This window comes from Urocampus carinirostris, chromosome 7 (assembly GCF_059441175.1).
Source record: "Urocampus carinirostris isolate Australia breed hairy pipefish chromosome 7, RoL_Ucar_1.0, whole genome shotgun sequence".
Taxonomy (NCBI): domain Eukaryota; kingdom Metazoa; phylum Chordata; class Actinopteri; order Syngnathiformes; family Syngnathidae; genus Urocampus; species Urocampus carinirostris.
Genome location: NC_142355.1, coordinates 2,332,972 through 2,359,820, shown reverse-complemented (window position 1 = coordinate 2,359,820; position 26,849 = coordinate 2,332,972). Strand labels below are relative to the sequence as shown.

General features: G+C 40.6%; 2 protein-coding genes across 3 annotated transcripts in view; both read right to left on the bottom strand.

Moving 5' to 3' along the window:
- The window catches only part of LOC148362105 (excitatory amino acid transporter 2-like), a 105,484-nt gene extending 100,482 nt beyond the window's left edge, over nt 1–5,002 (bottom strand). For both annotated transcript variants that reach the window (XM_088339538.1, XM_088339539.1), the window contains exon 1: nt 4,759–5,002. The gene's annotated coding sequence lies outside the window, so the exon portion shown is untranslated. The remainder of the gene's footprint in view (nt 1–4,758) is intronic.
- Nucleotides 5,003–19,257: 14,255 nt separating this feature from the next.
- pamr1b (peptidase domain containing associated with muscle regeneration 1b) overlaps nt 19,258–26,849 on the bottom strand; it is a 62,084-nt gene continuing 54,492 nt past the window's right edge. The window contains 4 exon segments of the mRNA XM_088339158.1: nt 19,258–21,228; nt 21,314–21,675; nt 22,847–23,076; nt 25,346–25,412. Coding sequence (XP_088195284.1) covers nt 20,671–21,228; nt 21,314–21,675; nt 22,847–23,076; nt 25,346–25,412 — 1,217 coding nt within the window. The 3' untranslated portion in view covers nt 19,258–20,670.

The following is a 26,849-nucleotide window of genomic DNA, read 5'->3' as shown; positions in this document are numbered from 1 at the left end:
CATTATTACCCGATACTTTTTTTTAACAAAGTTTTACCGCACTCAACTTTTCGTCAGGCAGATACGCCATTGTTGTTTTGGTCTCGCGGTTCGAGATTCCGTCCGCACGCCGATCTCGGCAACTGAGATCTTGTTGCTCAGAGATTACGCCATTGTTGTGGTGGTTGTTGTCGAGTGAAAGAGAAGTATGCCTCCGAAAAAACAGTTAGTATTAGGTGAAAATCAACACAAAATTGGTAATATCAAAGAGCTGGACAGCCTAACAACAGTAGCTGAGAGACGGGCACTGGAAAAGCTGCGGTCAATCATGGACAATCCATCGCATCCACTACATAGCATTATCTCCAGACAGAAGAGCAGTTTCAGCGACAGACTGCTGTCACTGTCTTGTACCACGGACAGACTGAAGAGATCTTTTCTTCCTCATGCCATGAGGCTCTTGAACTCCACCCGGCAGAGTAAAGGCCCACATTAAACCACACCCCCTACATTGCATATTACCGAATTTTATTGCAATATGTATTCTGTGTAGCACTATTTAGATACTCTATATAACACGCTACAGTGGGCATTTGCACGTCACACTGGGTATTTGTATATTGTATTCTTTTTGCTTTATTATTGTATTGTTCTCATCTCAGGGATGCTGCTGGAAATGTGAATTTCCCTTCGGGGATGAATAAAGTATCTATCTATCTATCTATCTATCTATCTATCTATCTATCTATCTATCTATCTATCTATCTATCTATCTATCTATCTATCTATCTATCTATCTATCTATCTATCTATCTATCTATCTATCTATCTATCTATCTATCTATCTATCTATCTATCTATCTATCTATCTATCTATCTATCTATCTATCTATCTATCTATCTATCTATCTATATCTTCAGTGTCAATAAAAAGTCGAAACGTAATGCAGAAAATGATAACAACGGCAATAATTCCGGCACGAAAAAAACGGCGGAGAAATTCTTCGAATGATCACGGAGGCAAGGAAAACACGTGTGTTGAAGCGAACGATTCGACGAAAAACAAAAGAATACTCCTAGCAAGAAAAGGACTTTTCAGCCAAAATTGACTTAATTATATTCCTGGTGACGCTACGGGGAGGATGATAATGGATTGGACCTTGAGAAGGCATTACAACTGTCGCATGACAGTAAACCACGAAGAATATATGAACTGAAAAATCTGAAGTGATAACTGCTTTGTATTACCAATTAACTGTGATCATTAAAACCGCATGAATATATAGACAAATATTTCAGCAATATTTTTTTGTATAATGTACAATGTTTCTGTGAACTGAAAAATCTGAAGTGATAACTGCTTTGTATTACCAATAAACTGTGATGATTAAAGTGGAATGAATGTATAGATTTATATTAAATATATTTATATATGAGGGGCAGCACGGCAGCGCAGTGGTTAGCGCTTGTGCGGCACAGTTCATGTCATGGGAACCTGTCGTGGGTTCAAATCCAGCTCCAGACTTCCTGTGCGGAGTTTGTATGTTCTCCCCGTGCTTGCGTGGGTTTCCTCCGGGCACTCCGGTTTCCTCCCACATTCCAAAAACATGCATTTCAGGTGAATTGGCCGGTCTAAATTGTCCCTAGGTGTGAATGAGCGAATGAGTTGTCTGTCCCCGTGTGCCCTGCGATTGGCTGGCAACCAGTTCAGGGTGTCCCCTGCCCACTGCCCGGAGATGGCTGGGATGGGCTCCAGCCCCCCCGCGACCCTAATGAGGATAAGCGGTACGGCTAATGAGATGAGATGAGATGAGATATTTATATATGATATATTTGTCGCCCATTTAAAATTTCAACCTCGATAAGACTAAATTTTGGGGACCCTATACACCATTTTAAGACATTTTATCCAAGTTTTCCCCTAGATATACTTTCCCTCGTATGCCCAATTATACCCACACACATAAATACACCCACACCAACGCACATTCCCATGAACACACAAGCTTCTCCCTCATTAAAACATTGTTTACCCAGATGGCGCACATTAATACGTGGATGCTCCAAAGGGCTGGCATGTTCATAAACGCAGTTTGCATTTCTTCTCCATTTACGACGGTTGCTGTTATCGTGTCCGCATCCATACTGTATTTCTCGCCTAATTGCAACACAAACGGGCTGAGATTTAGGACGTTTAGATACATGCGAGTGACTCATCCCGCCTTTCAGCATGTGCTTTGGATGTCTGTGTTCATTCATGTTAGGCAGAACAAGCCACAGTACAGTAGCTTCGCCTCTGGGAAAAGGACAAAACACATTAGCTGCATGGACACTTTTCAATACGGATTCTCCCGGCAATTACACTGTACGCCAGCTCCCCTTCAGACCCCGCCCCGGCGACAAAATGGCCGTGGTCCGGCACGTACATCTCAGCGGGGAAGAAGGTTTGGGTTTATACACCCCAAAGTCTAAACGGATGCCTCGGGTAGAGGTATCCGTCAACACCCTGTCGCCTTGGCGTTTCAGGAATTGATGAACCGGAGGTGATCAACTGATGATGCCGAGAGTGTTGGTTTCCATGGTGACACTGGTGCTGCTGTAGCGAAACTGGTGTGTGCGTGTTGTAGTGGATGTGTTTGGAAATGAAAGGGTGAGTGAGGAGTAACCCTTTGCTCAGATGCTGGAGGATTATTTCAGTTGAGTTTTCCCAATATATAATTAGATTTATAGACTACTTCATGTTTCCAATCAAAAAATTTGCATTCATCATTGATAAATTCCATTGAGGAAAAGGATCTCACTACTAAAGCCATGTTGGTGATTAAAATTACTTATGGTACTTATGGTAATTTCAAGAAAACACAATTGCTGGCGTGTGCGGCACAGTTCTAAGGTCTTGGGAACCTCCTCTGTGGGTTCAAATCCAGCTACCGGACTTCCTGTGCGGAGTTTGTATGTTCTCCCCGTGCTTGGCACTCCGGTTTCCTCCCACATTCCAAAGACATGCATTTCAGGTGGATTGGCCGGTCCAAATTGTCCCTAGGTGTGAACGAGGGAGGGAGTTGTCTGTCCCTGTGTGCCCTGCGATTGGCTGGCAACCAATTCAGGATGTCCCCTGCCCACTGCCCGATGATTGCTGGGATGGGCTCCAGCACCCCCGCGACCCTACTGAGGATAAGCGGTGCAGCTAATGAGATGAGATGAGATGAGACATTTGCTGGCTATGAAGCTGTGCAAATCAGCTACAAACAACTTTCTTGACTCCTAAAATAGCCCTGACTGAGATTTGATGTAGCATTGAAGCAAAAATAATGAAATAGTTCATTCCCGGGAGAAAAAGTGAGACAATAACAAAGTGGCGACAAATATTGAAACACCTCATAGTACATACATATCAACTTGTTTTTTTTCCCCATATTTTATTCATGTTTTCATCTTCTTAGGGTGTTATTCTGTGTGACGGAGTACATGCCTGTCAAATGGTATGTGTTACCTGTATTCTATATGTTTTGTTTATCTCTGTATCTGTGTATTATTTGCAATTGCAGTTTTCCCTTGCCCTCATGTTGGTTTCAGATCAGGGGATGGTGTCATAATAGTCTGTAGTTTGCAAAAGTCTTTAATCTGTGCAGCCCTTTGAGACTCTTTGTAAATGGTCTGCATTTATATAGCGCTTTTCAAGTCAATGAAGACTTCCCAAAACGCTTCGCACTTACCCATTCACACACACGCTGCATAGCGCCGACCTGCTTATTGGGGGCATTAGGGATTCAGTGTCTTGCCCAAGGACACTTCGACATGTAACACGGAGGAGCCGGGATTCGAACTGCGATCTCTTGATCCCAAGACGAGCGCTCTGCCTCCTGAGCCCCCGAAGTGATTAAAGGCTAAACAAACAAAAATGACTTGACTTGACTATCTCCTTATGGTGTTATCCTGAGTGACAGCATATATACTTGTCAATTTATACACTATTCCTTCATGAAATGAAATGATCTGCATTTATGTAGCGCTTTTCAAGTCAAGACTTCCCAAAGCGCTTTACAGTGTGCTTCACATTTCCCAATAGCGGCCGTGAAGCCATGTAAGGCGCTAACCTACTTATTGGGGGTATTAGGGGTTCAGTGTCGTACCCAAGGACACTTCGACTTGTAACACGGAGGAGCCGGGATTCGGACTGCGATCTCTTGATCCCAAGACGAGCGCTCTACCTCCTGAGCCACTGCCGCCCCCATCCGAACATGTTTTGATGATTTCAAATTGTGTACGCTGTACATATTTTTTTTTGGGCTTCAATCCAGATCGTCTTGGTCACAGGTAACAGATGAGAAAATCATTGTGGATTGTAAAAATCTACAAAAACGGTACACTCGTAAATGTTATCTTCGTTGAAGCATATTTTTTTGGGGGTAAATTAATTAAACTTGTTATTTGTTATATTTTCTTTTCATTCTACAGTCTGTATTGCTGCGGGTAATTAGGCGCTACGTTGTATTTGTATTTTTTTATTGGTTAAAAATGGGGAATTGCAATTATAAATAAGGGGAGCAATTGCGTGAGGTGGACAGGTATAAGAATATAAAGGTTAACTTGCGTTAATCACTTGAGACAAATTACTTGAGTATTTCAAACGAACGAGTCCGAACGGATGAAGGAGTCAGCGCGCTTGTGAAGGAACGTGTCGCGCATCCCTGCATCTTTACATTCCCACGCACAAACACAATCAAGAAAAAAATCACTCGTTTCTCAAAAAAGATTAAAAAAAAAGCAGTGTCTTACCTAGATTCCAAACCTTAGAAGAGAAAGTTTTCGACGCAGCCCCCTTTTTTGGGAAGGGTCCTGTTGCATACGGAGCCCGTAGGTTGCAAGCCGCTGCGGTTCCACCACAGGAGGATCGCGGTCTCGGGGGAAAAGGGGGGTGTTTGGTCTCGGTAGAATCCGACAGGAGCTGTGCAGCTAAACGAGCGTGCGGAAGGAGCTATGTTCACCTCGCCCCCCCTGATCGGTGCTTGACTCGCCTGCGCCCGCCTCCTCCTCTTTGTGTTCTTTCAATGAGGAGATGGAATCTCCAGGATTGTGAAGATGCTGCTTTTTCCTACCTGCAGGGTTGGGTAGGGTTACTTTAACTGGTTTACTTTCAATTACTTTTGGATTACTCCAATACCAAATATGCTAATAAAAGACAAAATAAATTAAATATGAATAAAATGACAAACATTTTGTGCAGGCTTGGGGAGTAACAGAATACATGGAACGGCAAAACTGTTTGGATTTATTTTCATTTTGTTTCTGTCGCATTTGATGTTCGTTTTGCCGGAGATCAAAGAGATCAAAGCCAGGAGAGAAAGCTTACCGCGTGTTGTCAGTCATTATCTCATCTCATCTCATCTCATCAGCTGCACCGCTTATCCTCAGTAGGGTCGCGGGGATGCTGGAGCCCATCCCAGCAATCATCGGGCAGTGGGCAGGGGACACCCTGGACTGGTTGCCAGCCAATCGCAGGGCACACAGGGACAGACAACTCACTCGCTCAGTCACACCTATGGACAATTTGGACCGGCCAATTCACCTGAAATGCATGTTTTTGGAATGTGGGAGGAAACCGGAGTGCCCAGAGGAAACCCACGCAAGCACGGGGAGAACATACAAACTCTGCACAGCAAGGCCGGTAGCTGGATTTGAACCCACTCAGGAGGTTCCCACGACCTCAGAACTGTGCCGCACACGCGCTAACCGCTGCGCCGCCGTGCTGCCTGTGAGTCATTATTTTATTCATATTTGGTTTCTTTTGTCTTTTATTAGCATATTTGGTATTGGAGTAATCCAAAAGTCATTGAAAGTAATCCAGTTAAAGTAACCCTACCCAACCCTGCTTACCTGTTACCCTCCACATCATTTGTGTTCAAAGTTGCTGCGTTCACTATACACAGCAGGTCCCGGTGACTCCCCCGAATACAAAAATATGTAAATAAATTCACAAATAAATACATACCTGTCAACCTGTACGTTTTTGCCGTACAAAGTATGTTTATTATGCATTTTAAGACGTGTAAAACGTACAAGACAATCTGTTGATAAACACAAATTTGTCAAATATGGGTATCATTCGGTATACATCGACTATCACCAAACGGCAAATCAATCGAGTTCGCCGCGATAGCCTCTATCTCGGTATCGTTTTTTTTCGTTGCAAACGAAGCGAGCAGTTTGATGCTACTGTGCCCATGCGTCTGCCGCCTTGGGATTTCCCATCATGCATCATTCCGTGGTAGTTGTATAGTGAAATGAAGTCCGTCTCTTGTTAGAGTTCACTTGCTTTGATGCATTATATTACAAATTATTATGTTGTATAAAGAAGTTCGGAAAAAAAGGAAGTAAAAGGATAAGATGAATAAAGACAGGTTTGTGTTTATCCCTTTAATTAGTATAACAATAATTTAATGCAGAGAATGAATTAACAATTTGAATAAGAGAAATTCTACTTAATTATATTTGCATGTATTTTTTCCTTCTACAGTGAACGTCCAAGCGACTCCATTTTTGAACTTTTTTTCTAATAAACCTCATTCGTGTCGAGCAACTCAGGATCTCACAAAAAATGTTAATCAACAATATATATGCTATAACAAAACATTTGTAACATGTTAAACTACATCAAATAAACACGTTTGAAAAAAAATGGTGTAGTGGAATTATGCATTTTGTTATTCAAATGATTAATTCATTTTCTGCATTCAACTATTGTTGGTAATATACTGATTAAATGGATAACCACAAACCTTTTTTTTTCATTTTCTCCTTTTATACTTCCTTTTTTCTTAGCTTCTTTATGCAACAATCATGATTCGTAAAATAATGCATCAAAGCAAGTGAGCCGTTCTTTAATGAGTTGAGCCGAAAAAGCCGGTTCTCTAACAAGAGACGGACTTCTTTTCACTACATAACTACCACATGAAATCCGAGGCGGCAGATGCATGCACACAGATTTTCTTACACGTCTTAAAATCCATAATAAACGTACTTTGTACGGCAAAAACGTACAGGTTGACAGGTACGAAATAAATACATACATTTACTTGTTTTTGAACTCCACCATTTTTCTAAAGATAAACCTGTTAGTTCATGTTTTAACATATGATGTGGGTCACAGACAAAAATGTGAGGAATAAACACTTTAAATGTGTAGAGAGTAAATTACCAGTGTTAATTTAACACCACCTTAATGATCATGTGGTTCTCATCTACAATGTTAAATTACACAGCTCATTGTACTGTGAGTGCGGAATTATATGAAAGTCAAGGGTGGGTTAGAAATGTTGGTATACCATTTTCTAATCGAAAAATTACTTCAAATAATTCGTAATCGTTAACTACTAATGTCCATTGCCAGGGGAACATAAAATAACATGGTGACCATTGACCAGGGCCAATAATAATGTAATTATACGAAGGGTTGGGTAGGGTTACTTTAACTTGATTACTTTCAATTACTTTTGGATTACTCCAATGCCAAATATGCTAATAAAAGATAAAATGAATAAAAATACTACATTTTGTGCAGGCTTGGGGAGTAACGGAACACATGGAACGCCAAAAATGATGTTGGCAAGCTGTTTGGATTTATTTTCATTTTATTTCTGTCGCATTTGATGTTCGTTTTGCCGGAGATCAAAGAGATCAAAGCCAGGAAAGAAAGCTTACCACGTGTTGTGAGTCATCATTTGATTCGTATTTAGTTTCTTTTGTCTTTTATGAGCATATTTGGTATTGGAGTAATCCAAAAGTAATTGAAAGTAATCCAGTTAAAGTAACCCTAACCAACCCTGCAAATATGCTAATAAGAGAAAAAAAAAACTAAATATGAATAAAATGACGACATTTTGTGCAGGCTTGGGGAGTAACGGAATACATGGAATGGCAAAAATGATGTTGGCAAGCTGTTTGGATTGATTTTCATTTTTTTTCTGTCGCATTTTATGTTCGTTTTGCCGGAGATCAAAGAGATCAAAGCCAGGAGAGAAAGCTTACCACGTGTTGTGAGTCATCATTTTATTCGTATTTAGTTTCTTTTGTCTTTTATGAGCATATTTGGTATTGGAGTCATCCAAAAGTCATTGAAAGTAATCCTGTTAAAGTAACCCTACCCAACCCTGATTATACGTAACGAGTAGGGAGATGTCGCTCCATTTGTTTTTAACAAGCCAAAAAAACAGATTTAACACACAATTGTTATCAAAGGACAGTCAGAATATGCAATATCCCGAAGAAATTCGAATGACCCTATGTTCTTTAGACAAATCAAGTCTGGGAAACTGCTCTTTAAAAAAAGTCAAAGCTGAGAATCTATATATTTAAATCCAGATATGATTTCCTCATCAAATGCAAATGTATTGATTTCCAGAGAATTCTGCTCGTTGACCAACCTGTGCTTTGCTCAAAACCGAGAGGAAAGTTACAGAATTGATATATTATCAAGAGCCATTTCATGTATTACGTAATATACCATAAATCGCTGGTGTGCTATCTGACTTGACAGTCAGTGATTAACCCAGCAGTTGGAACAATAGATGCAAAGCTGCGTCTTGTATTTGGTTCCTTGATATGTGATAGGAGACTCGTTTGCAATCCGTGGACGAGTTTAAGGTTAAGTAGACACTCAAAATAAGAAGAGAAGAAATCAATAGATTTTCAACTTGTAAGGAGAGCAGGGAGCAGTGTCCCCTCTAAGCTGCGGGCGTGCGCAATTGCGCACTGCTCGGACATTCTCGGCACACAAAAAAAATCGAGCCAGCGCACAAAAATCAGGGCTCAAAATGACTAATTAAGAAGCGACTTAAGTCAAAGTTACAGTGCATGAAGGTTAAAATACACGGGTTCCCCTGACGTTGTGTCCTAAATGCGGTATTTGGAAGTCGAGTCGAAAAAGAACAAAGTTGAGTAACGTTAGTAGAGTTTGTCGAGAACCGGCTTCTTCGGCTCGGCTCACTAAAAGGAACCGTCTCTTTCGGGTCCTAAACGGCTCTTCAGGTTGTTTTTGCTTCTTTAATCCCAACATGACCAAATATTAAGTAAAATGATGCACAACATGACTTAAAGGAAGGGGGGAATAGAACAAAAAAGAAAAAAATACCAAAATGAAAAAGTAGTGAAAAGCTGAGGAAAAACAGAAACAAAAGAAAGAGAAAAAAAGAAGGAAAAATTTAGAAAAAAGCCAGAAAAAAAGAAAAGAAAGAAACGTCGGAAAAAAGTAATTGGAGAACAAGACGAAAAAGGTAACAGCTCGGAAAAAATAAACACAATGAGATTTTTTTTTAAAGGATTTTTTTTTAAAAGTAGAAAAAAAACACAGAAAAAAGAATAAAGTTTGTGTTGCATTCAAATAATTTCCAATTATATCAAGTGAATCTTACTATATATATATATATATATATATATATATATATATATATATATATATATATATATATATATATATATATATATATATGTATATAGTTGGAAAATACGCTACAATATACTATTTACTCTGGCAAACTGAGTGAGACCATCAATGTTTGTACTTTGTACCAAAAATCCTAGTAACACTTGTTGTTTGACTTGATTGATTGCTTCATAGTTTTCTCGCTTGCTCCGTGTGTTGCTCGACGAGTTGCTTGACTGCTCAGTTGATTGATTGCTTGATTTCTCGAGTGATTGATTAATACTTTATTGATACGCTTAAGGACATTACACCATGCCAGCTGCTCACACACGTATGTCAATGACTGTAATATTGAAGACAAGTTACATTTATTAACATAGCTTTAAATGACAGACAACTTTCATATTACGATACCAAACTGTATGTAACATCCTACATGCCGACATTTCTTGTGTAAATATTGTGTAAATTATAACTATATACCTCCTGTATCCTTCTTGTTTTATAACCTTATCTTCTCTGTTCCTTTATCTTCTTGGCTTTTTTACCTCTCTGTGAATGTTTGAAACTGGAGTGTCATGCCCAATTTCGTTGTCACAATATGTTAACCCATTTTGTAACAATGACAACAAAGGTATGTTGTATTCTTCTATTCTATTCTACCGTAAATTCCGGACTATAAGCCGCTACTTTTTTCCCAAATGTTCAGCCCTGTGGCTTTTTCAGTGAAACGGCCAATTTATAGAATTTTTCTAACGGCCACCAGTGGCGTTGGAGTATAAAAGGTAAGATTAAGACCAGTAGAATATGTGCGCCAAGAAAGACTGCAACCTCTAAGTTTATGCATACATTGTCTGTAAAGGAAAGGTACATTCCGATAACGAGGAAGACGCCCTTGATGGCGATAGTTACGAGGAGGAAGTTGAGGACGATCTACCATGAATTTCACAATTGCGGGATGCTTTCTTTTTACAGAAACGTTTGATGCATTGCGAGCATGATCCTACTAGCGTGTTGGTACCTTTCAAAGGAACGGTTTGGGATGAAAGTTATATTATTATTATTAAAGCTTTGAAAACTCTCTCGTTGTACCGTCTTTCTTCGTAAATACGTGTAACCATGTATAATATGTATTTGCAACTGTATATTTTTGTAATGTATTTATTTTAGAGATTTATTCGGTTATTTGTTCTACAAGCGAATCAAAAAGAAGAGGCGGAGCAAACGCAGGCTGATGGGAAGTGGGGTAAAGCTGAGTTACCGGTAGATCTGTCTGTTGTCGCAGCGGACAATAGTGGATATATATTTTTCCCACCCTTATCTTTGGTAATATACATTTTGTTTCTTTGGATTACTTTCAACAGGACCCGGGCTTTACAAGTGTGCATCATCCGTTAATTACGGGTATCATTTTCCATTCATGATGCCGATTGTGGTTCTAAGATTGTCTACTGATTGCTGTTAAGGTTGTCGAGAAGGGTTGTCCAGACCTCACATTGTTTGTTTGCTGTTATTAGTGTCAATACATTTGTTCAAACCCAAAAATTTACAATTGAGGAACTTACAGCCTGGTCTGAGTTAAACTTGTGATTGTGTCACAAGTTTTATGCTTGCGCACGCGGCTTGTACAGAGGTGCGGCTTGTGTAATTACAAAATGGCAGATCACTTAAAAAGTGGTGGGTGCGGCTTATAATCAGGTGCGCTCTATGGTCTGGATTTTACGGTATATAGGTATGCATACAATACACAATTTAAGTATAGTTAACTGGAATTGTGCAAAACACCAAAATACTGTCACGACTTAAATACATGTAACAGATCCTGTTCCTGGTCATCAATTTCCCATCCATAGCCATTGGTAAAAAAAACATGTCAAGACGAGAAGAAAAACAGTAGTAAAAGGCAATAAAATATAAATAATTTAGAGCATTGGTTCTCAAGTAGCAAGGCAAGGCAAGTTTATTTGTATAGCACAATTCCTACACAAGGCAATTTAAAGTGCTTTACAGGAATGGCAAAGAGACAGGTTGAAAACACACAATTGCAGTTAAAACATAGAAGAAAAGACATTGGAAATTGAAAAAGTGGTTTTTAAAATTCATTAATGATAGGTTGGTCGTTTTGGTTGTAAGATTTCTCAGAATTCACTGTGTGAATATAACTTGTTTTTATATTCCAAAATATAAAAACAATCTTTCACACACACACACACACATGAAGTAACGTTTCAATAATCAGTCTAATTGCATGTCTTGTACGTTTATCAATCTTATATTCTTTTATTGTGAAGTGCTCATGTGTGCTGTTTCTCCCTGACGTATAAAAAATCACGTCCACGTTGTTACCAACATCATGGAGGACGTGAGTAAAATCTGCTCTTGGTATCACGATTAGATTTTAACGATATATATGTATTTTATTTGTGTAAATATGGCCACGAAATAGTCTTAATAATGAATGACTTTAACAATTAAAACCACTGATAAAACATAATAAAATCAATGAATGACAATAAAGCAAAAGTGAAGAGTGCAGATAGAACCCTTTCAGTTGTATGGACAGTTGAACAGAGCTGTTTTCGGGAAACGTCATCAGGAAGACTATTCCAGAGTTTAGCTTCATGGAACCCAAACGCAGCTGTTTAGCTTTGATGCATTATATTACGAATGATGATGTTGTATAAAGAAGTTAAGAAAAAAAGAAGTATAAAAGGAGAATATGAAAGAAGACAGGTTTGTTGTTATCCCTTTAATCAGTATACAGTAATCCCTCGGTTATCGCGGTTAATGGGAACCAAAACCACCCGCGAAAAGTGCAAATCTACGAAGTAGCGTAGCCCCTTCAAAAATGCTTAAAAAAAGTTTTCTTTTTTTCTTTTTTTCTTTCTTTTTTAATTCCCGTAAATTCCGGATTATAGAGCGCACCTGATTATAAGCCGCACCCACCACATTTCGAGGGGAAAACCGATTTTGTACATACACAAGCCGCACCTGTTTGGGAAAAAAGTAGCAGTCCGGAATTTACGGTATTTTATTTTATTTTATTTTTTTTCGACCCGGTTAATGGGGACCGGCGAAAAGTGAAAATCTGCGAAGTAGCGACGCCCCTTCAAGAATAGCTTAAAAAAAAAATAAACCAGCTCCAGACTTCCTGTGCGGAGTTTGTATGTTCTCCCCGTGCTTGCGTGGGTTTCCTCCGGGCACTCCGGTTTCCTCCCACGTTCCAAAAACATGCATTTCAGGTGAATTGGCCGGTCCAAATTGTCCCTAGGTGTAAATGAGCGAATGAGTTGTCTGTCCCTGTGTGCCCTGCGATTGGCTGGCAACCAGTTCAGGGTGTCCCCTGCTGATGAGATGAGATGATGTAACGAAACACATGTACAATATAACATGTTAAAGCCCTGGAGCGCGACAGGTATGCTATACTGTGATGTAATAATATTTTATCCTTAAAACTGTATTAAATAATTCCGAATTAAGGCTACGGGCCTAGGTGTGGAATGCACAGGATGAGTAAAAAAAAAAAGATGGTTGAAATTCTGAAACCGCAAAAGATACATTGACATAAAAATCAGGATTGCTCAACTTGCACCCGCCTTGAGTCAACATGAAGCTGCAGGAGGACATTGAACTTTTACAAGTTAGAACACTTATCGGCAATCATCCAACGCTTGGTCATTTGTGTTCACAACCGAAACGGAATGAATGCAAAAAGGCTTCAAGTAAAAAAAAAAAAAATAGCCATGACTTGCATTTATGGCTTCTGTTGTAATCAGGGTTAAATAGGAATAAAATTACTAAATTTAGTGCAGGCTTGGGGAGTAACGGAACACACGGAACGGCAAAAATGATGTTGGCAAGCTCATCTCATCTCATTAGCTACTCCGCTTATCCTCAGTAGGGTCGCGGGGGTGCTGGAGCCCATCCCAGCAATCATCGGGCAGTGGGCAGGGGACACCCTGAACTGGTTGCCAGCCAATCGCAGGGCACACGGGGACAGACAACTCGCTCATTCACAGCTAGGGACAATTTGGACCGGCCGATTCACCTGAAATGCATGTTTTTGGAATGTGGGAGGAAACCGGAGTGCCCGGAGGAAACCCACGCAAGCACGGGGAGAACATACAAACTCCGCACAGGAAGTCTGGAGCTGGATTTGAACCCACGCAGGAGGTTCCCAAGACATGAACTGTGCCGCACATGCGCTAACCACTGTGCCGCCGTGCTGCCCATGTTGGCAAGCTGTTTGGATTTCTTTTCATTTTGTTTCTGTGGCATTTGATGTTCGTTTTGCCGGAGATCAAAGAAATCAAAGCCAGGAGAGAAAGCTTACCACGTGTTGTGAGTCATCATTTGATTCATATTTAGTTTCTTTTGTCTTTTATTAGCATATTTGGTATCTGAGTCATCCAAAAATAATTGAAAGTAATCAAGTAAAGTAACCCTACCCAACCCTGACGATAATGAGCCTAATGGTGCAAACATCATTTTGTCGTACCATGTGACGTGATTTCAGCTAATGTGAGTTTCAGTTGTATTTATTTGTTTTTTTGTGTTCGCTAATGATATTTGATATTTTTTCATTCTTTGAAAAAACTACTAACGACGTGTTCCTGAAAACACAATTACTTTTCACGGTAATGTTGGGAATTATTATCAAAATGTAGCGTTTACCAAATTGTTCGAATGAGTTATCTGACTCCATTAACCAAACACAACCTACATTCGCCCAACAATTTATGCGCGCTCGTTTCTTGAGGGAAACAATGAAGAAGAAAGCCGACATTTCCACACGGAGGCAGATTTATTTTCCCAAAAAATTTAACTAAGTGTACTTAATCGAAGACTGCCAAATCAGTGTCGTTGGCGTCTCTGGGAAGCCCTCTTCTGAAGTCCTTTAGCTCTCTTGGCTCTCCCTGCATAATGGAGTGCCGGCTCCTTCCCTGGGCGTGCCGGGGAAGCCCCCCCTGGGCTCCACCAACTCGCCGATTTCTGGAATGTTCAAAACAACACTAAGCGTTTTTACGTCATCAAGGCCCTTCTGCGTCTGGATGTGCTGATTATCTTATCAGTTTTTTGTCCTGTTCCCACCGTTCCTGTAAAATGACTAAATTTTGTGCAGGCTTGGGGAGTAACGGAACACATAGAACGGCAAAAATGATGTTGGCAAGCTGTTTGGATTTATTTTCATTTTGTTTCTGTCGCATTTGATGTTCGTTTTGCTGGAGATCAAATAGATAAAAGCCAGGAGAGAAAGCTTACCTTTATTCATATTGAGTTTCTTTTGTCTTTTATTAGCATATTTGGTATTGGAGTAATCCAAAAGTATTTGAAAGTAATCAAGTTAAAGTAACCCTACCTTGATTATCGTTAAGGTATCTCCCCCTGGGTTCATCCCAATTCCCAGGCTGACCACATTTTGTTCAACGGTTTCCCATCGTTGGAGTGAAGAAGCTGCGCCAGGCGAGCCAAAAGGGCTTGCGAACAGCCCAAGTGGACAGGATCCTTTCAGGGAATCGTGGGAATCCTCCTGTGTGACTTGAATTGTTTCTCTGTGCTTGCTTGAGTTTCCTCGAGCGTTCTGGTTTCATCCCAAATGATTCGTAGCTTCAAGACATGGTATCATCTCAGGCCATGTTCCCTCTAAGCTGCGTGTGTGCGCAATTGCGCACTACCCAGAGCTTTTCCGCGCACATGAAAAATCTAGCCAGCTCACAAAAATCAGGGCTCGGAATTGCTAATTAAGAAGCGAATCAAGTCGAAGTTACAGTGCATGAAGGTAAAAATACACGGGTTCCCCTGACGTTGTGTTCTAAATGCGGTATTTTTAAGTCAAAGTCGAAGTAGAACAACATTGAGTAAAGTCAGTAGAGTTTTTTGAGAACCGGCTTCTTCGGCTCGGCTCACTAAAAGGAACCGGCTCTTTCGGGTCCCAAACGGCTCTTCAGGTTGTTTTTGCTTCTTTAATCCCTACACGACCAAATATTATTTAAAATTGTGCACAAAATGACTTAATGGACAGGGGAAATAGAATAAAAAAGAAAAAAATACCAAAATGAAAAAGTAGTGAAAAGCTGAGAAAAAAGAAACAAAAGGAAGAGAAATAAAAAGAAAAAATTCAGAAAAGAGCCAAAAAAAAGAAAAGAAAGAAACAAAGGAAAACAAGTAAATAGAGAACATAAAGAAAAAAAGTAACAGCTAGAAAAAAATAAACACAACGAGTTTTTTTTAAAGGAATTTAAAAAAAAAATAGAAAAAAAACAGGGAAAAAGAAGAAAAAGTTTGTGTTGCATTCAAATATTTTCCAAAGATACCAAGTCAACCTTGTTGCCAACATTGTACTTCCACTAAAAATGTGATTAAGTACAGTTCTGTATGAAATGAAATGATCTGCATTTATATAGCGCTTTTCAAGTCAAGACTTCCCAAAGCGCTTTACAGTGTGCTTCACATTTCCCAATAGCGGCCGTGCAGCCATGAAAGGCGCTAACCTGCATATTGGGGGTCTTAGGGGTTCAGTGTCTTACCCAAGGACACTTCGACATGTAACACGGAGGAGCCGGGATTCGAACTGGGATCCCTTGATCCCAAGACGAGCGCTCTACCTCCTGAGCCACTGCCGCCCCTACAAGCGACTCAATAAGCCCCCAAAAATGTTAATATTATGCGACAAAATATATCAGGAAATAAAAAGAAATGGATATCTGGTGAATGAATTGTAAGAACAAACGACGTTTGTAGGCCTTGCAACCTTGGCAATAGTACATGAGTCAATTCATTCAAAAGAGAAAAATAATTTTGCATTGCCGGGAAACTCAGCAAAATGTAACTTGATGTCAAGTTTTGGAGATGATTGATAATGACTTAGTTGCCACACTTGGGATTGCCGTTGCTCACTGTTGTTTCAAGCGTTGCTCACCGACTTTGTGTGAACGCTCAGACCCGTAAGGAAAATTACAGGGAACATTGATCTCAGGCTTTTTGTTTGTATGTGACTTTATCTTCAAACTAGCTCAAACTATTTTTGCACTTAACGCATATTGCATTAATACGATCCCAAAACAGCATGTAACATTCTACATGTCTCACAGACCAGAACAGACACAGGACTTAATTGCATGTGTTTCTCATATTTTATTGAAAGAGAGTGAGATTTTAGGCTTGCTTGATTGCTAGATCCGAAGACTGGCGGATGCCGGAATCGAGCAAGGCGGGGATGACACTTCCGTGTCAGAAGAAGGCAGGCAGGAATGGCACTTCGCTTGACCAGGGCTGGAGCTCAGAGGCGATGTCGAGTTCATATTAGTGGACGTAGGCAGGCGGCAGACAGAACAGGCGTAGTCGGGTTCAGAAACGGGTCGAAAACGGGAACCAGGCAGAAAACAGGTTTAGCAGGGACGGAGTCGGACGAAAATGCTCACTGAGTGAAAAAACAACAGCTCGCAAACGATCTGACAATGTTTGAACAGAAGACGGGGGCTTAAGAAGGGTGTGGCCACCAATCAGCTTGTCCGGGCTGTTGGCGCCAATCAAGCTGCCACAGCTGTTCCAAATAGGGCAATCATGACAACATGCCCACATTTCTTGTGTAAATATTGTGTAAATTATATCCTTTATCTTCTTGTTCCGAATGTTGAAGAGGATCTACAGAGCAGAAGTCAATGGAAGGAGACCGAGAGGAAGGCTGCGATGGACGTGGATGGATGGTGATATGAGTGAACTGCAGGAAAGAGGTCTAAATATAATGGAAGCTAGAGCTCTTGTTGGTGATAGAAAGGAGTGGAGAGGTGTTGTGAAAGGATAGTGGGATTGTGGACGCGTCCTTAAGGATGGGCTGGGCACCCGTATGATGCAGCAGGGGTAAACCAGTGAAAGCTGTCGGGCCCTGCTGTTGAACAAAAGAGTGTGTTGTGTCAGCCTGACCCGAGTGACATGGCCGCTTTCTGGTGTCCCGTTTCATCTGGAGGGACGAAAGCATGACCAACTTAGGTGTTGAGGTGCCTAACTTGTTTAGGTGTTTGAGCATTTGGGTTGGCCAAGGTCCAAAAAATTGTGTGTGTTTTTTGCTATTTTTTCCCTTTTATTTTCTTTTTTATTGTATGTGTTTGTTTTGCTGTCGGTCACCCCTCTTGAGGACCAAGGTAGATAGATAAATAGATAGATAACCTTATCTTCTTTGTTCCTTTATTTTCTTTGTTTTTCTTTTATCCTCACTGTTAAATGTGAAACTGGAGTGCCAAGTCCGATGTCGTTGTCACAATATGTTTAACCCATTTTGTAACAATGGCAATAAATGTATATTCTATTCTATTCTATTCTATTCTATTCTATTCAATACTTCCTTTTCTGATCCTGTAACTATTTAGCAGTGGATAGATACTCTCTTAATTCGGTGCCAGAAACGTGGTATGTTTTTGTTCTTAATGGAATATGCAGGCACAATGCTGGCCAAGCATTAACAGGATTTTTTTCTAAGGTTCACAATTTCAACTGATCCAAGAAGCCCCTAAATACAGAATGGAAATGTACTTTTTATTGCTTCTGCTCACAATATGCAAAGTAAACAATGGAAGCGGGTCAGGTTGGACGTAATTGGTTTAATTTGAGCACATATGAGTGAAATCATGTCACATGCTCCGTTTATGGTTGTGGAAATTGTGCTTCTCTGACCTGGATTCGTTTGCTTGATATCACAGACGGTGTGCTTTGCAGAGCAAACGGTCCCTCCTGATTCCAACCCCCACACCCATAGTCAGTGCCTTCACTTGTTTCAGTTTTTTAAAGGACAGTGTTCTCGTTTGCCCGCGTCCCTGCGTCCTTGACGCATCATTTTTGCTGGGGACGCAACTTTTCTGACACCAAATTGTCATTATTACCTGATTACTTTTTTTTTTAAACAAATATTCACCGCACTCCAAACTTATCGTCAGGCAGATCCGCCATTGTTGTTTTGGTCTCGCGCCGATCTCGGCAAACGAGATCTCGTTGCTTCGAGATGACGTCATTGTTTTGGTGGTTGTCGGGTGAAAGAGAAGTATGCCTCCGTAAAAACAGTTGGTATTAGGTGCAAATCAACAAAAATTTGGTCATTTCTTCAGTGTCGGTAATAAGTCGAAACATAATACAGAAAGTGGTAACAACGGCAATAATTCCGGCATGAAAAAACGGCGGAGAAATCCTTCAGAAGACCGCGAAGGCAAGGAAAACACGTGTTTTGAAGCGAACGATTCGACGAAAGATAAAAGAATACTCCTAGCAAGAAAAGGACTTTTCTGCCAAAATGGACTCAATTATATACCTGGTTACGCTATGAGGAGGATGATCATGGAGGCTACATGTTCTGTGATGCGTGCACCCAGCGTGACAAAAAAACTGGATTGCATTAATCATTTCGCAAAATACGAACTTTCAGAAAAGCACATTGGATCGACACAACGACAATGAAAACCACAAATTAGCTGTGGAAATTCCGTTGCTGCAATTGGACCTTGAGAAGGCATTACAACTGTGGCGGGACAGCAAACCACAAAGAATATATGAACTGAAAAATCTGAAGTAATTAAAACTGCATGAATATATAGACTAATATTTCAGCAATATTATTTTGTATAATGTACAATATTTTTGTGAACTGAAAAATCTTGATGTGATAACTGATTTGTATTACCAATTAAGTGTGATGATTAAAACTTAATGAATATATATATCTATATTATATATTTGTCGTCGGTTTACAATTTCAACCTGGATAAGACTAAATTTTGGGGAGCCATAGATCTCTGTTGGGACCCATAGATTTTTGAGCATGCGAGTCCCCGGGACCCATCACTTTTCACAGCTCAAATGAACACTGTGTGAGTTATAAGAAAAGTCTATTCCTTACAATATGCTTTACATACAGTACATTATAACATGTGCACATCAGAAATGATATCCTCTTTAGAAAGCTGAAGGTAGTCATCTTTGAGTCTGTGACCTTGTACTACGTCATCTGACAATTTATCTGTGAGAGTTCCTTCAAATCCAGTGTTCCCTTGCAAAAGGCAGTTTGAAAATGAGATGAATCAAATAAAAGTAACAACATTAAAACATCAATGGATAATAAATATTTAGAACTGTAAGCAATGTTCCCCCTAAGCTGCACGCGTGCACAATCGTGCACTGCCCAGAGCTTTTCCACGTACAAGAAAATCTAGCCAGCTCACAAAAATCAGGGCTCGAAATTGCTAGTTAAGAAGCGAATTAAGTCAAAGTTACGGTGCATGTTATAGAGCAAAGAAGAAAAAAAGTACCAAAATGAAAAAGTAGTGAAAAGCTGAGAAAAAAAGAAACAAAAGCATTTTGAGTAGAAAATAAGGACACACCCAGCATAAAAGAAGGAGATATTCAGAAAAAAGCCAGAAAAAAAGAAAAGAAAGAAACAAAGGAATAAAGGGAAATAGAGAACAAAAACAAAAAAGTAACAGCTAGGAAAAAATAAACACAATGAGATTTTTTAAAGGGATTTGACGGTGTTCTAAATGCGGTATTTGGAAGTCAAGGTCGAAGTTGAACGAAGTTGAGTAAAGTTAGTAGAGTTTTTCGAAGATCGGCTTCTTCGGCTCGGCTCATTAAAAAGAACCGGCTCTTTCCGGTCCCAAACGGCTCTTCAGGTTGTTTTTGCTTCTTTCATCCTTACACGACCAAATATTATGTAAAATTGTGCACAAAATGACTTAGAGGAAGGGGGGATAGAACGAAAAACAAAATACCAAAATGAAAAAGTAGTGAACAGCTGAGAAAAAAACAAAAAGAAGAGAAAAAAGAAGGAAAAATTCAGAAACAAGAAAAGAAAGAAATACAGGAAAAAAAGTGAATAGAGAAAAAAAAAGAAAAAAGTAACAGCTAGGAAAAATGAACACAATGATATTTTTTTAAAGGATTTAAAAAAAAAGAAAAAAAGAGGGAAAAAGAATAAAAAGTTTGTGTTGCATTCAAATAATTTCCAATTATACCAAGTCAATCTTGTTGCCAACATTGTACTTCCACTGCAAAATGTGATTAAATACAGTTGTGTATCGTGCAACCGACTAAATAAGACCCCAAAAATACTAGTATTATGCAACAAAAGATACCAGGAAAATTATAAAGACTTATAAATTGATAAAGACATAGATGCCACACTTGGGATTGCGGTTGCTCACTGTTGTTTCAAGCGTTGCTCACTGACTTTGTGTGAACGCTCAGACCCCTGGAAAATTAGAGGGAACATTGGCTGTAAGGTAAGAGTTCTATTTCATAGTACTCTCTATCCAGACTTTGAAATTTGCGACATGAGTGTAGACTGTGTAGAGTTCAGGATCACACTCTCCTTGGTCATAGCCGAAACTTACAAGTCCTAGAAGTCTCCAAAGACTTTTCCCACCCTTTTGGAGGACAGAGGGATTCTCCTTGTGGTCAGCGAGAGCCGGGAGGATGAGGATCCCACCCGTGTCTGAAGGACAAATGTTGGAGGTTCCGTAGTTGGGTTTCTGGCTGGCGCAAAGCATGTTGTCAGTAACGCTAATCGGTACCCCATTGCGGGCGTATTGTTGCTCGCATGGGACAACGTCTCCCAGTTGGACGAGGCCGACTCTTGCTTTCTCCTCCACGCCCAGGCTGGAGTCAGGAAGTGGAGACCAACCTGTCACCATGCCATGCCCAGACAATTCACCCTGGGTCACCATGTCTGAAAGGCAGAGGGGTTGCACTTTTTCTCCTATCTTTGCTTTGTCCAGCAATTTGATAACGGCGATGTCCGAGTCAAGGATATGAGGGTCGTAATTTGGGTGAATGATGATGCTGGACACCTTAGGGGGGAAGGGACCATAGTGTTATTAAAGATCTAACTCACCAAATCTATGTCGTTTTTGGGTGAAAGTACGGAAAGCCTACCCTCAAGTGCTGGAGACCTTTATCGATCCTATGATCATCACGGTAGTGTTTGCCGACCACGACTTTGAGTTTGGCTCCGTCCAGCGGATAAATCTTGCCCAGCTGTGTCACACAGTGGGCTGAGAGTATCACTGTTCTTTGGTTAACCAGAGCTCCGCTACACACCAGCTGCCAGTCAGAAGCCTGGACGTAGTTACCAGACCTAACGCCGCCGCCACCTTTCTGAGCTGGTTCTTCACGGAGATCTGCCTTGGTTGCTTTGGTGCCAGCACCGTTGGTAAAGCGGCGGTAAATGGCTGCCAGCCAAGGCCAGTGAGCCTCCGCTGGCCTCTCGGGGTCAAAGGTGGGATGCTTCCCACACACTGCCAAAAAGGAGGTAACAGGATGAGAGAGTAGAAAGGGTAGAACGTGAAGAAAATGGTTCACAGGCTCCACAGGGCACATGATGAAACTGTGTCCATGGACGTTATTAAGAAATGTTTGGATCCATAGCACAGAGCTTTAAGCTATTTTGAGAAATGTTTACCATCAAACAATCCAGTGACAATTGTGAATCCATCTGCTCTACGTTATATCCAGGGTTGGGTAGGGTTACTTTAACTTGATTACTTTCAATTACTTTTGGATTACTCCAATAACAAATATGCTAATAAAAGACAAAAGAAACTAAATAGGAATAAAATGACTCAATTTTGTGCAAGATTGGGGAGTAACGAAACACATGGAACGGCAAAAATGATGTTGGCAAGCTGTTTGGATTTATTTTCATTTTGCTTCTGTCGCATTTTATGTTCGTTTTGCCGAAGATCAAAGAGATCAAAGCCAGGAGAGAAAGCTTACCACCTGTTGTGAGTCATCATTTTATTTATATTTAGTTTATTTTGTCTTTTGTAATCCAAAAGTAATTGAATGTAATCAAGTTAAAGTAACCCTGCCCAACCCTGTTCATTGACTACCAAAACAGGTTGATTGGTATGCTCATGTCTCATCTCATCTCATTAGCTACACCACTTATTCTCAGTAGGGTCACGGGGGTGCTGGAGCCCATCCCAGCAATCATCGGGCAGTGGGCAGGGGACATCCTGAACTGGTTGCCAGCCAATCGCAGGGCACACGGGGACAGACAACTCACTCGCTCATTCACACCTAGGGACAATTTGGACCGGCCAATTCACCTGAAATGCATGTTTTTGGAATGTGGGAGGAAACCGGAGTGCCCGGAGGAAACCCACGCAAGCACGGGGAGAACATACAAACTCCGCAAAGGAAGTCTGGAGCTGGATTTGAACCCACGCAGGAGGTTCCCAAGACATGAACTATAATTATTGTTGTATTTTTCGATCAAATTTTGTGTAGGAAATTAAAAAAAGAAAAGGATGTGTGGTACTAGTGAAATGTTTTTAATCAACAACAGAACAGAATTTAGCCAGACCTCACCCCCAAAATGGCTTTTGCAGCCCCCAAGTCAATTGGACCCCTGCTCTCAATCGCTTGAATCCTTTCTATTAAATGACGAACCTCTGCTGCTCTCACCTGGTGAGCAGGAGACATGACGCCCACTCCATTTGCCGGTTTTGAGGCAAGTGCGACGCGGACTGCCATTGTGGTGATAGAACGGAGAAACGCAGTCGTACTCGATGTGAGTGTAAAGGTGATGGTAACCTGCAGCCAACCCTGAAAGGACCGGGGGCCCTTTTGTGGGACCGTCAGACTGCATGTGTCGGCCCACTGCATGGGAGTAGAACTTATGCACTGGTGTCTTTCTAGGGTAAAACAAAGGATGCAGAACATTTGAGTGCATGAGTACTTCATCTAATGGTGTAACGAAAAATACAATTGCAGACCTGTCAACCTGTACGGTTTTGCCGTAAAAAGTACGTTTATTATGCATTTTAAGACGTGTATGCCGTATGAGTAAATATGTACGGAAAAACGCAAATTTGTCAATGATCGGTACTATCCGGTATACACCGACAATCGCAAAACGGCAAATAGTCAAGTCAAACGATTTCGCCGCGGTAGCCTTTATCTCGGTATCGTTTTTTTTCCGTTGCAAACGAAGCGAGCGGTTTGATGTAGTGAAAGGAAGTCCGTCTCTTTTTAGAGAACCGGCTTTTTTGGCTCAACTCATTAAAGAGAGCCGGCTCTCAAACGGCTCACGTGCTTTGATGAATTATATTATGAATTATTATGTTGTAAAAATAAGTTAGGAAAAAAAAGAAGTATAAAATGAGAAAATGAAAAAAGACAGGTTTGTAGTTATCCCTTTAATCAGTATATTACCAACAATAATTTAAGCAGAACATCCATCCATCCATTATCTGTACCGCTTATCCACAGTAGGGTCGCAGGGTTGCTGGAGCCCATCCCAGCTATCTTCGGGCAGTGGGCAGGGGACACCCTGAACTGGTTGCCAGCCAATCGCAGGGGACACAGGGACAGACAATTCGCTCGCTCATTCACACCTAGGGACAATTAACCTGACATGCATGTTTTAGGAATGTGGGAGGAAACCGGAGTGCTCGGAGGAAACCCACGCAAGCACTAGAAGAACATGCAAACTCCACACAGGAGGTTTGATCTCACGACCTCAGAACTGTTCCTCACACGCGCTAACCACTGCGCCGCCGTGCTGCCCTAATGCAGATAATGAATTCATAATTTGAATAAGAAAATGTATTATTCTACTTAATTCGATTTTTTCCTTCTTCAGTGAACGTCCAAGCGACTTCATTTTCGAACTTTTATTATAATAAACCTCATTCATGTCGAGCAACTCGGTATCTCACAACAAAATGTTAATTAACAACATATATGATATAACGAAACACATGTACAATATAACATGTTAAACAACATCAATAAACACGTTTGAAAAAAAATATGGTGTACGATTATTTTGTGCTTTGTAAGGAAAAAATACGGAGATTGACAGGTATGCAATTATAGTTTTTTCTCCTATTTTTATTGATTGAATTACAGTGCTTAGCGAAAGTATTGGCCCACCAATAACTTTTTGTCATTTTGCCACATTTAAGACTTCAAACTTAAAGCCAAAAAAGTGAAAATATCTTCCATGAATGGAAAAACGTGGTTGACAAAATGGACTAGTGGGACCCAATGATTTCAACAATCACATTGAAAAAACATAAGTGTTTCTATAAGCTCAGCACGACTCCAGAACTTCCCTGATCACTTCTCAATGATCTCATGTCAACCTAAATGGCTAACAATGACAACAAGAGTGCACTCGTGTCTCATTATATCTCAACTTAAATTGACTTGCTCTGTGATGGACTCAGAGGTCCGTAAAGCAGGCACCGGAGAACAGACACCGTTATGAAGACCTGAATGATTAACAGTGACGGATAGCGTCTCAGTTTAAATGCACCTGCTCTATGATGGGCTTCGAGTTCTGTAAAAAAAGGCACTGGAGAACAAACCTGGCAGGTTTGGGATACAGTTATGGACAAGTTCAAAGCAGGAATGGGATATAAGAACATACTCAACATTAACACGTATCCCAAAACACTGCGCAAGCAATTATATCAAATGGTAAATGGTAAATGGTCTGCATTCATATAGCGCTTTTCAAGTCAATGAAGACCTCCTTGCAGAGGAGCCGGGAATCGAACCTGCGATCTCTTGATCCCAAGACGAGTGCTCTACCTCCTGAGCTAATGCCGCCCCGAACAAATCAGAACAAAGACTATTGCAAACCTAACAAGACCTGGCTTTCCCTCAAAACTTTCAGCCCAAACAAGGAGAAAACTAATCAGAGAAGCAACCAAGAGACCCATGATCACATTGGATGACCGACAGCCATACACAGCTGAGGTGGGACAACTGCTAGTCGTGATCTGCATAAATCTGCCCTTTAGTTTTTTTAGAGATTTTTGAGTTTTTCCTTGCCCTCATGTTGGTTCCAGATCAGGGGATGGTGTAATAACCTGTGCAGCCCTTTGAGACTCTTTGTGATTAAGGGCGTCACAATTAAAAATGACTTGACTTGAAATGACTGTAGTGACAAACCTTGATGGTGTTTGTGGGGGCAGGATTCTTTGTCTGACCAGATCTGAAACTTTGGGCTCCCGACATGCTGCAACAAAAAAGGACATGCAGACACCTCTCAATACATTTTCAAGTGTCAATACTGTATCCATCCATTATCCGCACTGCTTATCCTCAGTAGGGTCGCGGGGGTGCTGGAGCCCATCCCAGCTGTCTTCGGGCAGTGGGCAGGGGACAGCCTGAACTGGTTGCCAGCCAGTCGCAGGACACACAGGGACAGACAATGTGCTCGCTCATTTGCACCTAGGGACAATTTGTACCGGCCAATTCACCTGACATGCATGTTTTTGGAATGTGGGAGGAACCCGGAGTGCCCGGAAGAAACCCACGCAAGCACGGGGAGAACATACAAACTCCGCACAGGAAGTCCGGTAGCTGGATTTGAACCCATGACCACAGAACTGTGCCGCACACGCGCTAACCACTGTGCCGCCGTGCTGCCCGTCAATAACGCAGTGGATTTGTTGTTAATCAAAAATATTGTCCACTCCATAATATTTTGAGAAAAAATGTCAATTTGTCCCTGCTTTAATTTAATATATTGTTGCTAGGTAGAAATGGGGATAAAAAAGAAAAATCATAAAAAATAAATGAAACTTAAAATCACATAATGATCATTATGAGTGAACCCCTCATTACAGTTTTTAATTTTCTTAACAATAACTGTTATAATGATGTAGGAAGTGATTTTTCTTATTTTCAATGTATTTTTTATCTAATAATTCCCAAAATGAGAAATGTAATTTACCCACCGACCCAACTACCCATCTACGTTGTATCCAGGGTTGGGTAGGGTTACTTTAACTGGATTACTTTCGATTACTTTTGGATTACTCCAATACCAAATATGCTAATAAAAGACAAAAGAAACTAAATATGAATTAAATGATGACTCTGGTAATCCTGGATGGAGGATACCACATGTGCGGTCCCTTCTCAAGGTTTCTTCATTTTCCTCATGTTGAGGTTTTTGAGTTTTTCCTTGCCCTCATGTTGGTTTCAGATCAGGGGATGGTGTAATAATAATCGGAAAAAATAGTCTGTGTAATAACCTGTGAAGCCCTTTGAGACTCTTTGTGATTAAGGGCTATACAAATAAAAATGACTTGACTTGACTTGACTCACAACACGTGGTAAGCTTCCTCTCCTGGCTTTGATCTCTTTGATCTCCGGCAAAACGAACTTCAAATGCGACAGAAACAAAATGAAAATCAATCCAAACAGCTTGCCAACATCATTTTTGCCGTTCCATGTATTCCGTTACTCCCAAGCCTGCACAAAATTGAGTCATTTTATTCATATTGAGTTTCTTTTGTCTTTTATTAGCATATTTGGTATTGGAGTAATCTGTAAGTAATTAAAAGTAATTACGTTAGAGTAACCCTACCCAACCCTGGCTGTATCAAATATTAACATTCATTTTTCAGGTGTTCAAATACGGATTTGCAGCTATGTCAAGCAAATA